The 14623-nt window shown below is 35.6% G+C and overlaps 1 protein-coding gene across 1 annotated transcript in view; it reads left to right on the top strand.

The window, feature by feature from the left end:
- LOC150082033 (transcription factor IIIA-like) overlaps window positions 1–14623 on the top strand; it is a 159145-nt gene that overhangs the window by 83687 nt on the left and 60835 nt on the right. Inside the window, exon 7 of the mRNA XM_090379927.1 lies at window positions 9878–10104. Coding sequence (XP_090236053.1) covers window positions 9878–10104 — 227 coding nt within the window. The remainder of the gene's footprint in view (window positions 1–9877; window positions 10105–14623) is intronic.

Raw genomic sequence — 14623 nt, 5'->3', positions numbered from 1 at the left:
AGAGATTGCTGAAGATATGATAATATGAATAGGAAGATATGATGCACTAGTACTTACAGTCATCTTGCAATCATGAAGTCAGAAGCAATTTTGCAGCCTGCAAATTAGGCCATCTCTAATTTAAACTGCTTGAAAAGTTTAAATCGGATGTTCCCACTAAATACCATAGAAACCCTAAACCAGTTTCGGGTTAACTATGAAACACTGCATTCCAAAAAGGTCTACAGAAAGACTCTCTACCAACAAACAACTGAGTCACAACACTACTCCCTGGAACCCGTAGTCTTTTAGTTACAATAAGTTATGCTGTCATCACTACATTCAGGTGTGAAGTTAATAAATTTGTGTTGCAAATGCTTCTCTATGAAGACATCCAACAAAAGAAAAAAATTATATTTATTTTATTTATTTTTTCCTTTATTACTAAACTAAATATTTTTGTAAATTTATTCTCTGCATTTTAAAGAAACCCCTCTGGCTTGCATGCTGTACAATGGGTGATTGTAACTTGCAATCAACTGAATAAATAATAATACTTTACAAGCTGGAACATGGTGGGATTACTAGAAAACTTCTAAGATGGATTGCTGAGTAGCTGCAAGGCAGAAGTTAGAGATTGTGTTAATTAATGGATATTCTTCACATTTGGGTAAAGTCTGATGTGGGGTCCCCTTATGATTAGTTCTTGGACCATTGTTGTCCAATTTTCACATACGATAACGATGATGGGCTGGAAGACTTGATGTCAAAATATGCAGATCAGTTAAAGGTTGGTGGAGTAGTAAATGATCCAATAGTGCTAATTCAGAATGACTTGAACGGGCTGCAAGAATGGTCAGAAAAGTGTGGTAGCTATGTTTTAATGCTACAAGATCTTATTCTTGGGGAATAGCAACCCCAAAATAAATTATACACTTGTAAGGGCTGAAATAAAAAGAGGAAGAAAGGGATCTGGGAGTTTTAATATAGGTAGATATGAAGTTTTCTGAGTAAACAAGCCAGGAAAGCCCAATGTGTCCTATTGATGATTTATTGAGCATTATCCTGTAGAGATGTGGAGGTCATAGTTCCACTGTATAAGGCAGTTATGACTACATTTGGAATACTGTGTTCAAGTATGGAGACCTCATCTGAAAAAAGATTTTTAGCTTCTTGAAAAGGTCAAAAGACTGACTACATCATGGTGAGATCAGCAAAAGGGTGACCATAGAAGGAAAGACTCAGATTATGTGAGCTACGGAGCTTGGCAGCCAAGCACCTTAGAGATGACCTAATTAAGGTTTATAAGGCTCTGAGGAGGGGTTAGTAAAATGAATGAAGGTAGAATTTTTGACTGTTATAGTAAAATTCAAATAAGCAATGTCACCAAATGCATCTCAAATTAGTTACTGTTGCTATGCCTACATATTTGACATTGTGACTTTGTTATTATGCTCTGTGCCCAGTGGGAGTTTTTTTGCTGTTCACTTCATTTTAGCAGTTGAAACAATTTTTAAGAGGCTATGTAACTTTTAATGTTTATTACTGTGTATGAGGTCTTTCCTTCTGTGTGTGTTATGGTTAGTTACCTGGAAAACTTTTGTAGCCTACTGTGCTCAGTGGTAATGGCAAACGGATGTGTCATATTTTTAACAATGGCTTTATAGGGTACCTAGCATTTTTTTTTTTTTTTTTTTTTTTTCTTTCTCTCAACAGTCCAGGAGGATCACCTGCACAGAGGAACACAACTTAAAAGTTGTTTCCTTATGTAGTTAGTAAACATTTGACACTATTAATTGTAATCATTTTATTGTAGCTGACAAGCAGTGTGCTGGAAAACAGGCCATGAAACACATTAGCAACTTGGAAGATGAACTAGCCTGACTTAAGTAAAACTGTTCTGATCAAAATAAAAACATCACTTACTACTTTGAATTTTTAACAGTAGCTGAATGGGGTATGTTCTTGTGTTTTTTGCAGAGAGGAACAAAAAGTTAAAAGCCAGTTATCCTCTTATGCTTAGTAAAAATTTGCTACTTTGGTTTGCTGTTACTGTTGAGTGCAGTGGGCTTCAAAAATTTGCTGCAAAACAGTTGTGATATGTAAGGGGGAAACCAGCTATGATGGCAAGAATGAAATATGCCTGACTCTTCAAGTAAAACAGCTCCAGTATCAAATTATACCGCTTGTTAATTATTAACAGCTGAAAGGGGGGGGGAATAGTTAAAAGCTTATGTTGTTCATAAAAATTTGACACTGTGGTTTGCTGTTGCTCTTGAACATAGTGGGCTTCAAAAATTTGCTATGAAACACAGCTGCAACACATTTGGAGGGAAAGCCAGCTCAATAGCAAGAATGAAGCATCTCTGACCTCCAAGTAAAACAGCTCTGATTTGGTGCAGGGGTTAGTGTTAAAAGCTAGGTTTACTCTTAAAAAATGCACACATCACTATGGCATTGCTAAAGTAGGCTTACAAAAAAATGCTCGGAAACATAACTAATATATTCAGAAGGAAGATTAGCTCTGGTAATAAGAATGAAGCATGCTTGACGTTCACATGTAAAACAGCACCAGTTGAAAATTGAAGTCATGTACTGTTTGGAAAACAAAATGCATTGAAACTGGGGAAATACAGCCATAGCAGATGCAGTGGGAGAATGAGTTCTGACAGTAGATAAAATTCAGTTTCATTCAGAAATTTGCATGTTTGCTCAAATGTCCCTTAGTAAATAAAAAGAAAACAATTTATGAATTCAACATATCTATAAAATAATAAAAAAAAAAAAAAAAAAAAAAAGATTTGGTTGCCAGTCAAATATGATTTGATGTGTGGGCATTGCAACACTAGCAACTTGCTCCACTGAGCGAGTAATGAGAAACTGACTATGTGTTTATCAACAATGCTTATTTGGATTTTACCTTTTTTTTTTTTCCTACAAGGGAACCTCCTCTCCCATGAAATGCACGTTTATCTCTTATATGGCATTGAAACAGTACTTTAAAGTATATTGAAACAGCCAATCTTAATATTTGCTCAGACGTGCCGATATGTGGATGAAATCCTTTGTTTCTCATTTTACCCTAAATTATTCATCAGCTAAATCAGTTTTTCAGTAGATGTGCAAAGGATGTTCAAGGTAAGATTATAATATATTTCAGTTGTCTTGTATACAAATATTCAGTATCATTTTCTTACCTACACTAAAGCTCTTGGAACAGTTGTAAACAAATTATTAATCAATGCAAACTTATTGAAGCTAAGAATAGGAAACCCTGTTTCTTGACAAATGTAGTCAAATCATGAAATTTGCTATGATACGCAGCTGGAACAAGTGTTACAGCTATGTTTCTAGTTTCAGAAACTAGTTATTGTCGGTGACTATTGTCATGGAGACGGGGAATATATTATGCGAAAACGATAGGTGGAACAGGACCAGGGTATGTCTGCTGGGGGCAAAAGTTCATGATGTAGGGCAGATATCTTAAGGGCACAAAAGATGATATTGTACACATTGGCACTAATGACCTTAAGAGTAAGAAATCTGCAGATTTACTTAACAAGTACAAGTGAATGGAAAAAAGTTTGGAGTTAGGGTTAAATTTGAAAGTGTCTGCAATTCTGTCCAGACATGATAGGATGAGAGCCTTATCAATCAATTCGACCCTTGAGAGATTGTGCGAGGCTCGCAGGATAGAATTTTTTTTTTCAGCGTAGTCTGTGCTTGCTAACAGGAGAGACTGCTTCTACAGGGAGGGGATACGCTTAAATAGAAAGGGTGCAAGAATATTTGCTGATACTATCGAGACAGTGTTAGGTGGGTCGGAAAACTGCTAGATTGGGGGATACACAGACTAAAAGATTAACAGTAGCCGCAGGCAGAGTTAAAAGTGATTTTTGCGCTGCTTCTGTTGTAATGAGCAGCAGCAGCAGCCTAGAGAGAAAGTTGCTGGGGACTACAAGAGCTGCTGGGAGTCATCATAGAACAAGTAAATACATGGGCTGTGTTAGGATAACTAAAAATAAGGACAAGTGCACATATACTTGCGTGTACACTAATGCTGGAAGTATAATAAATAAAATTGATGAATTTGAAGTGCTGATCAAGACAAAGGCAGATATTGTTGGGATATCAGAGACATGGGGTCACAGATATAAGCAGTGCAGAATTGGAATTTGGGGAGTACAATGTGTACAGAAAGGACGGACAGGGTAGGAAGGGAGGAGGGTTATGCTGTTAGTTAAGAAACAAAATCTAAGGAAGTGCATCCAGTTCACACGGGTGGACAGTGCAATGTTGAGTCTGTGTATGACATAAATACTGGGAAAGGGAAAATGAAAGTAGGAGTATGTTGATGTAGGCTAATGACTGAGTACAATGAACAGTTGTGCCGAGAAATAGAATGGACCAGTAAATCAGAATGTCTTGTAATGGGGAGATTTTCACTTTCCAGATATTGACTGGAATTTGTGGGTTGGTCACTTGCATGCTAAGCCGACCAGGCTAGCTGGGTGGGTAAAGTGCCTGCCTGGCAACCCAAAGGTCATGGGTTCGAATCCCGCCTCAGGCTTGGATCAGAGTAGAAAATGCAAAAACCTTGGGAGGTGCAATATGGCCACAGAAGCCCATGTGCCCACAACTAACAAAAAAAAAAAAACAAAAACACCTCTAGCAAGACTTGTGGATTTATTGGAGGATTGTTTTCTACAGCAACATGTTCAAGGGGCAACCAAAGGGAGTAATTCCCTTGATCTGATTATTCATGCATTAAGAATTTGCAGATAGAGGAACCACTAGGTGACAGTGATCACAGTGAACTGATGTGGGATTTACTTAAAGATGTAACTAGCATCAAGGGTAAAGGAAAGGGTTTTTGTTTTCGTAAAGTTGACTACAGTGGTCTCAGACAGTGTTTAAATTCTATACAGTGAGAACAACTGATGATGTTAACAACAGTGAATTCTAAATGGGAAGCCTTCAGGGACTTAATCTTGGAGACTGCTAGGCTTTTCATACCAACTAAGAAATGTTGTTCAAGGTTCGGGCCTCAATGGATGACGGATGAAATAATGAGGCTCATGACAGAGAAGAAAAATTCATGGGATGCATATAAGTTATCAGGCAACAAAGAAGCCTATGGCAGATATAAGCTAGTCTGTAATAAAGTCACAAAGGAGGTTAGGCAGGCAAAGGCAGATTATAAGAAATCTTTGGCAAAGGACGTAAAGAAAAACAGCAAAGAGTTCTTTACTCATGTAAAGTCTAGAAGGAAGGTGATGAATCAGATTGGTCCACTTAACATAGATGGTTTGACTATTTGCGATACTGCTCAAGTAGCTGATAAACTGAATGAGTATTTTGCACCTACATTCACACCTGAGTTATTCAAGGAGGGGAATGCCAGAAGTTTCTCAAACTCTAACAGGGAGCTAAGTGATTTTGAGAGCAAAGGGGAAGAGAAATTGTTGAAATTAAACATAAAAAAAGGCAACTAGGGCAGATAGAATCTATCCAGTTATAATGGAGGCAGCAAGGAAAGTAAGCAAGCCTTTAGCCATAATTATGAGAGCATCCTTAGAATTAGGGGATCCCCTATGGACTGGAGAAGTGCAAATGTATCTCCACTTCACAAACTGGCTTCAAAGGGTGACAAATAATTATAGACCTGTTAGTTTAACTTCTGTTCTAGGTAAAATAGTCTCTGGTTAAAGAGGTGATACAGAATCACCTAGACAATACAGCAGTAATAGTTCAGACACAGCATGGGTTTGTTAAAGGGGGAAGTCTTGTCTGACCAATTTGATTGGATACTACAATGTGGTCACAAAGGAACTAGATGCTAAAAATAATTTTGATATCATATACTTAGATTTCAGGAAAGCTTTTGATACTGTTTCACATGGAAGACTGCTGTACAAATTGGAGTGGTATGGCATTAAGAGCAAGTTAATGCAATGGATAAATGGATGGTTTAGTGGGAGACAGCAGAGAGTGGTAATAGACACTACTCTACCTGAACTAATGTTATTAATTGAGACCCCCCCCCCAGAGTTTGGTGCTGGGCCCATTGTTGTTTTGTGTATTTATCAATGATATCGATGAAGGTATATCAGGGTTAATGTCCAATTTTGCCAACGATACAAAGGTTGGCAGGGTTGTTAAAGACAATATGCTACTGCAATAGAATCTAGAAAAGTTAGGAAGATGGGCTGAGAAGTGGCAACTGAAGGTTAACATTGACAAATTCAAAGTACTCCATATGGGTAGCAGTAACCCAAGAGAAAAGTAGCAACTACATAATTATGAGAGCATAATTATGTAGTTGCTACTTTTCTCAGGGAGGTGGAGAATGAAAAATACCTGGGATCTTTTTCATTCTCCACCTCTCTGAGTGTAGTCAGATATGAAGTTCTTTGAACAGTGCAGATGGGCTGTCAGAGCAGGTCATGGAGTTTTGTCAATGATATATAGGAATTTTCTAGCAGAGACAAGGAGGTGATTATCTCTTTGTATAAAGCAATGGTCAGGCCTCCTCCTGTATACATATTTGGAGGCATCATTTTAGAAAGGATATAGAGTTGATAGAACAAGTACAGAGAAGGGCAACAAGATTGGTGAGAGGAACAAAGGGATGCACGAAGAAAGGCCTAAGTTCTGCAAGTTGTAGCATCTGGAGACTAGGCACCTGCAAGGTGATCTGATTGAGGTGTATAAGGCCTTGAATGGTTTGAGATGGCTCAATGCTGAGGGACACTTCCGCTTGCTCAGATTAACAACCCGAGGAAGCATAGATTCAAATTGGAGAAAGACAGTTGTAGAATAGATGTGCAGAAGTTTGCCTTTAGTCAATGGGTAGTTGATTCCGGAACAGACTTCCATCTGTTGTTGTGAAGTTGATAGCTTAAATAAATTAAGGCTGTAGACAAACATTTAGTGACTGGATGGGTGAAGTGGGAGGGGTTTTCTTTTTTGGCTGATGCTGTATAAGCTTGCTTTCTTGCACCATATGCCTCAATTAATGCTAATGTTTCATAGCAAAGTGCCTCCTTAATGTTGTATGTTAAATAAATCAGTTCTTACACTATTTCCTGTGTAAGGCTGCATTCTTTATAAACAAAAGCCATAAATTTATTTAACAGTGTTTATCCATCATTTGCAATAAAGTATTTACAGTTGCTAAACTTACTTTCCTGTTAAAGAAAATATAAAATATGTCATGTAATAGATTATCTTCTCGCTGTTTTATATCATCTTGCCACTATTGTCAGTTAATTTTATAAAGTATATGCTCCGTAGTGTCAGTAACTTGTTGCTATTTTATGCATTGCATTGTGGCCAACTATATGCACGTTTTGAATTAATTTGGAGCTAGTAGAATGATATGGGAGTTGAAAGTGATTTGAAGTTTTACAATGATCTTTTTTTGTATGTATAAAGTATAATTAAGATTTTTTTAAGTAAAAAGTCAAGCAGGACTTCATTTAGTTATACTACTAGAAGTCTTAAATATTTGTTTAATGTTTTGTGTATTTATGTCGGTAAATATGGCCATATTAGTGAATTTAGGATGTTTTGTCAGGATGTTTTGCTATGTAGAAATTGTCAATATATCAGCAACAACAGATATTCGAAGACTATTGAATCAGATAGAAATAGCAAAAATTTCTTTTCTCACATACAGTTACATGTATAACATGTCAGTGCTGGATTCTTTTTTTTTATTTATTATTATTATTATTTTTTTAATTTTTATATTTTTCGCTATAAGGAAACCATACAATTAGTGATATAAAACTTCCTATTTAATTTCTCAAAAACTGAACCTAATCTGAATATTTTTAGATTATTATTAGAGTTTAAGCATAAACTGTTTGCCAAAGTTTGATAAGCTGTCACTGGGGATATAGGGATTAGGTTTGTTGCTGAATTTTAAATTCTTATGTATAGTACTTATTTAACTTGTATATAATGTTTGAACTAAATAAATTGTTTGGTTCCAATATGTGGCTTTACTTTTCTTACACAAGAAAATTACTACAAAGACAAAAATAAAGACTGTTGAATTTTTGAAAACAGCCAATTCATAGAGTGACCCGTGTAGAGTTTCAGGTGATGTTAGGAACCCCAAAGGGATTCACCTGTTTTGTATTGCTTCAGTGGAATCTCTTAACTTATAAATGGGGATTTATGTAATGACACAATCTTGATTCTGAAGTCTTTGGGTTGTGATACATTTCTCTGCTTGTCCTTAAAATATATGCTCCTGAATTAATTACTGCCTTTTAGCTTTTTATTACCTTTTTACGCTCGTATTTTACTTGTATTTTTCCTTCTGTGTGGAATTTGCTCATATCCAACCAGTTCAAATCACAAATCTTTCCCAGTTATTGTCCCATATTGCTGACTTCAACCCTTTTTAAAGGAAATCCATCAATCAATAACTTTTACATCTTCCATCTGAATTCCATGACGGTTAATACACTTGCGATATCGCTATTTACATTATTCATTCCATGGAAGAGTTACAGAAACTTGCTCTTGATGTTTTCAAAGATTTCAGTTGTTTTCTGTAAAGGTCTTCTAAATAAGTTTCCATCTTGTGGTCTGCCTTCTGCTTTCCCCCATTAGTAGCCAGTTTTCTCTTTCTGACCATTCCTCCTTTAATGGCAGAAGGCTGTCTGCCTTCTCTCTAACTTCTTAACTAATGCTGAAGTTCTCCATGGTTCTGTTCTCTCACTCACTCTGGAAAGATTTTCCATTCATTCCATCGAATGGAAAATCTTTCCAGTTTAGCTGACAGTGATATTAGCTGCACTATATTCTACTTTCCAGTTTGACAAACCCTACTCTGCACAAACAGCTAAAACTGCTTGAATCCTCCCCCAGTTCCCTAAGTACTGATGTGAAGATAATTCTCCACTGCGGAGAAATGAACTTAGTTAATCCTACTCCTAAAACTCAGTCCTACCATATTTGTTGAAAAACCAAAAGTGCCAGTCCCAAGCTTTCCTTCAAAAACATTCAGGTTGCTAACATACAAATATTGCTTCCCATGCATACAAAAAATATATATTTTTTTTCCTTTTACCCTCGGCATTATCTTTCTTCTAAATAGCTCCTAACTCTATAAATTACTAATCTGCCCTACCACCCCAGTTGTGGGAAAAACATTTCATGTTGTTTTAAGGTAGTTTCCTCAATCACTCAAACTTTTAGACTATCTAAAAGAGAACTGTCAGATTAATTAATGATCCCTTACATAAAAATTTGCTCCACTCTGTTGTATAGACATTTTCTGCTATATATCTTGTCTGAAGGTGTTTCTATGGACACTTCTGACTTAGCTTCTCTGCTTCCACCTTTCTTCCAAACCAGTTTGAACACACGCATGAACAAGTCAACATCCATTCACAGATAATTTCGAACTTGCACAACTAACTTTTATTCTTCCTTGTTTATCTTCTTTTGTTCTTTGGAAGAACCTTGTAAATCTCTTAATTCCACCTCTCTAGCTTCTAGGTTCCAACACCTTTTGTTGTGAAGGGGTCACCAAAAAAAGAAAGTGACATGTGCTGATAACTTCACATGGCATTGGCAGACTTGTGCTCTTGGTAACTTATGATAGACAATATTACAATCATCATTTGTATGAAGAGTGCAATCAGAGTGTGTTAATTCAAGTACTGGTAACTGATCCCATATGATTTAATATAATTAAATACATGGTAATGATTAATAATTTCTTGCCTCTTCATAATTATTTGGTTCTGTTATAATTTATCAACAATATTTTAATACTTAGTGTTAGCAGTAATATAACTGAAATACTAATGTGAAATGTAAAACAAATTAAATCGATATTTAATAAGCTGTACTGAGTCTCATTTCTGTGCTTCAGCTTACATGTGTGAAATTTGTCATGTGAAGGTTCGTAAGAAGTCAGAACTTGTTGCACACAGAACTGCAGTGCATTACTTAGATAGGCCAGTTTTTTCCTGTCCTCATGAAGGTTGTTCCCGCAGTTATTATTACAATAGTAACCTGCAAATGCATATCAGAAGTTTTCACAATAAACAACGTTTTGCTTGTTTATTTGATGGTTGTTCTAAAAGTTTTGCACACAAAGTAAGTAATTTTTAAAGTATCTACTACCTTCATTCAAATTTTAATTCACTGCAGACTGTTTTTAAGAAAAAGTTTATTGAATCTGGAATGACCATGTGATTATTTGTTTGCAATTGCTTTTTCAAATAAACTTTCTAAAGCAGTAAAAAAAAAAAAAAAAACAAATTAACAAAATCTATTTTTTCTGTACTGATTCATGGGAAGGAGTCAGTCAGAACAAGTGTGCAAACACTCCAGAAAAATCACAGCTGTTGAGGTTTCAAATTGAACCAATCTTCTTGCATCATTCCTTCCCATGCTGAGATGCCCTTAATCCTACCATCTAATTGGGTTTTGGCAAATGAACACATGATGATCATGTGCTCTTGTTTGTTTACAGCTACTGTGTCCTTTCCCTGATTAGGTTAATTTTTATTAAATTCTAGTTTGTTTTTTGCTACTGATGTTGCATCATAAAGGAATAATTAACCCTACTTTTAAATTTAAAATGGAACAGGCATAAAATGCAAATTAATCACTTACATCATGTTTATATTAGGAATATAATATAAGAATGGGAGACAGAAGAATTAAAAGCTGCACCAGTGTGATGTGCCTGTTAATGGACTCAATTAACTTTCCCTAATCATACAGGATGTTTATAACCTCCTGTTTATCTACACTATCCTCCATGTATTGGGATACTAAATGAAAAACTTGGTAGAAAATATTAAGTATTTACCACTTTATTCAGCATTGTTCTGTTGATACAGTACAACTTACCCTTGTGAAATGTTCACAAATCCACGATTAATGAAATCATGAATTATGAGTTCCTTTGATGATAATGAGTGTACCGCACAAAATAGCTCTATACCATTCCATTATCACCACTAACTTCATTTTTTGTGCAGCACAATCTTAGTGAAACTGAGCATATGCCACCTGGATGCAAAGAAAAGAATCAAATCAAAATTGTGTGACATCTTAAATGGTCTGGCTAATGTCACTGATGAATTGAACAAGATTTTTACACCTATTTTTTTACAGAGAAAGGTCCTTCCTAGTCAGGAGGAACTTGGCAAGTGAAGTTTGAACAGCATTGAAATTAGTGATACTGAAATTGCAAATTGTTTATTAGCATTAGTGGAGGTATATGATGCAAGAAAGCAATCTTATACAGCATCAGCCAAAAAAAAAAAAACCCTTCCCATTTCACTATCCAGTCACTCAAAATGTTTTAGTTCAGCTTTAAATTTTATTTAAGCTATCAACTTCCACAACAACAGATGGGAAGTCTGTTCCAGCAATTAACTACCTGCTGGCTAAAGGAAAACTTCCATACATCTATTCTACAGCTGTCTTTCCTCAATTTGAATCTATGCCCCCCTCAGATTCTTATGTCTGAGCAAGCAAAAGTATCCTGTCAGCATTGAGGCTTCTCAAATCATTCAAGGTCTTATACACCTCAATCAGGTCACCTTGCAGTGACCTGATTCTGTAAGTTTGCAGCATCTAGTGCCCTAGTCTCCAGATGCTGGAACCTGCAGAATTTAAGCCTTTCTGCAACTTGCAGAACTTAAGCCACACCCCAACCAGTGATGGTGTATACCCAGAAATTGTGGGAGGCAAAAAAGTGTATGAACCATCAAGATTAATTATGACTGCGTCATTGGACTTGAGTGGTTTGATTTGATTTTGAGACTTGTTTGGTAACTCATTGCTTGTATATAAAGCTAGTTCTAAGAGTGGGTAACTATAGACCAATGAGTCAGATTTCATCATGGAGACAGTAATTTACTGTCTTTCAAGACAAAGATGCATATAACCCAGCTTATTTACGCTATCCTCCCATATTAAGGAATAGTGTATATACAGTTATGACGTCTGTGGGCTTCAGTTGACATCAGTACCCACTGTTCTGGCTCTCAATATCTTTATGGGGGCATTTAGATAGAAATAAAAATTCTGAAGAAAACTGTACAGTAAAGGGAAAATTAACTATTTTGAGTTACCCATGAGCTGGATGTGGGAAGTAATTTCAGTGTTCTTTGTTTAGATTTTAGCAAAGAATTTGACTAGTCACACATGAATAGATATAAGCTGAAAAATGTTGTGATAATGGATAAGATCCTTAATTGCTGTAGGTCAGGAGGCAAAGGGTTGTGATTAATAGTTACTCTTTAGATTGGACTAACATTAGAAGTAGAGTTCCCAATGATCTTTCTGGAACCACTGATGTTTTGATTTTCTTAAATGATGTTGACGAAGGAATAAAGGGAAATTTGAAATTTCTAGACTGTGTAAAGATTGGAGAGAGACTAGTTAATGGTCAGTATCTTAGATGGTCAGGAAAATGGCAGCTGTATTTTAATGTAGCAAAATGCAAGATGTTAGTTACCCTTGGGGAAATATCAACCACTTGACAGAGTTAAATTAAGAATAGTAGAGGAAGAAAGATTTGAGGGTTATAGTACAGACAGGCAGCAAGGAGGGACCATGAATTATATGAAGTCCTATTGAGATTTTATTCATTTGTTTGTTGAGCTAGGGAGGTCATAATCCTGCTGTATAAGGCAGTGGAATACTGTGTCCATGTATGGGGACCATACCTAAAATAAGATAGATCTTCTTGAAAGTGTTTGGAGACTGGCAACCCACTTAGTAAGATCTGCCAAAAGGTGCCTGTATGAGGAAAAACTTTAAATATGTGTGCTACCGAGCTTGGCAATAAAGCACCCTAGAGGGGGCCCTGATTGAGGCCTCTGTAAGGCTTTGGGATAAAATGAATGAAGGTAATTTTTTTGTTATAAATGATTCCAGAAACATGGGCCATAAATTCAAATTACAGAGATATTTAGACTGGATTGTAGGACCTTTTCTTTTAACAAGCAAGTTGTTAATTACTGGAATAAGTTCTCTATTGATAGTTGAGGCTGGGAATTTGGAGAAATTCTAAGGTCATCAGATAAGTATCTGTGTAAGGAGTGAAATACATAGGTAGAGTATATAATTTTTTTATATTTTGGCTGGTATGTCAAAAGCCTGGGACTTCCTTGCACTACTATATGACTAGGAATAATGCTAAAGATTTGATAGGCTTGGATAATGTTGCAATGGCTGATGTGGTCAATTTACTTGAATCCCATAGTAAAGTATGAAGAACTCATCGAACTTAAAAATCAAAGAATGCAGGCTAAGGAGGTTGAAGAAATGCTAACATAGCAGCCCCAAAAATTAATAGCCAAGAAAAATGTTAAAGCCTTAAGCCATTCAGAAGTTGCAATGGCTGTCTTTACTGAAAAGGTCATAGTGCTATGTTAAATAAACACTGGAGTAGCCGAGTTACCAGGGGCATAAAAAAGCATCCAAATGTTTACCAGCTGGAGATGTTTATATATTAATTTTAAACAACTTCAGCCACCTACAACAAGTTTTTTTTTTTTTTTTTTAACTCCACTTTTCTTTCTCCTGTTTATAGACCTAATGAAGATGAGTCTGTTAAATGAATGAGTGATCCACAAAGTTTCAATCTTTTATTATGATGTTTTTTATAACTAAGCTGTTGTTAAATCATTTATGCAAAATTAGTAATTATACTTCTTTCCCTAAATTTTATAAGCTCTAATAACATTTAAATTTTATGAATTTTTTTTTTCAAAGAACACATAACAAGGGAGTATATGGAAGTCACCATTCTCTTAATGACATTTTCTTTAAAGACTTATTTTCAAGAAATCTCACCCTGTCATTAAGTGAGTTGTGTTACTGGCTCAGATGATTTTGTATTTATCCCCTGCTTCTTTGAAGAAAACATTGGGTGCCCATAGTTGACCAGTTTGCTATGTTTCAGTGGTATGATTTAGGTAGAGACTGTTCCTTCAGGCTCTGTCCAGAAGTGAAATTCCCTAATGTCTGTGGTCTGGTGGCTTCTTGGGAATTCTAGCTTCAAGATTTACAAATATAAAAACTGCAAACAATCCAAATTTCACATTTCTGATACATTAGTTGGCTCATGTGAATTTAGAGCATTATGAATAAATAGCAATATATGTAGGTGTTCCAAAGCTAAGATATAAACACTATTTTAAACGTGAACAAAAATTTATTACATTATAACAAAATGTTATAGAGACATTTGTTTTATTTTTAATAATGCACAATGACTAATTTCTCTCTGAAATTAGTCATGCAAATGAATTCATCAGCAGCTAAAATTTGTAATGTTGAAAGTCATGATGGTAAACACAAGTATCGACAATCCAATAATTCATCACACTACACTGCATTGTTCATTCATAATTTAAATAAATTAACACTTTAAAAATACATTTTACGGACCATAAATGATGTGGTCAGTTAAATGTTTATTTATCAAACACCTAAACATGACATTAATAAACCATGAAAACATACCTTAATAAGATGTGTGATCCTCATGGGTAGCAATACAGGAATTGTCAGAGTTCAGCCTTGAATTTGTTTCACTCCTCCTATCTATTTCATTTTTATAGTGCAACCATATCCTGTTTCTCATGTT

This window comes from Mastigoproctus giganteus, chromosome 8 (assembly GCF_048544385.1).
Source record: "Mastigoproctus giganteus isolate SK-2022 chromosome 8, ASM4854438v1, whole genome shotgun sequence".
In the NCBI taxonomy this organism is placed as follows: Eukaryota; Metazoa; Arthropoda; class Arachnida; order Uropygi; family Thelyphonidae; genus Mastigoproctus; species Mastigoproctus giganteus.
This window is presented reverse-complemented; position numbering and strand designations above follow the sequence as displayed.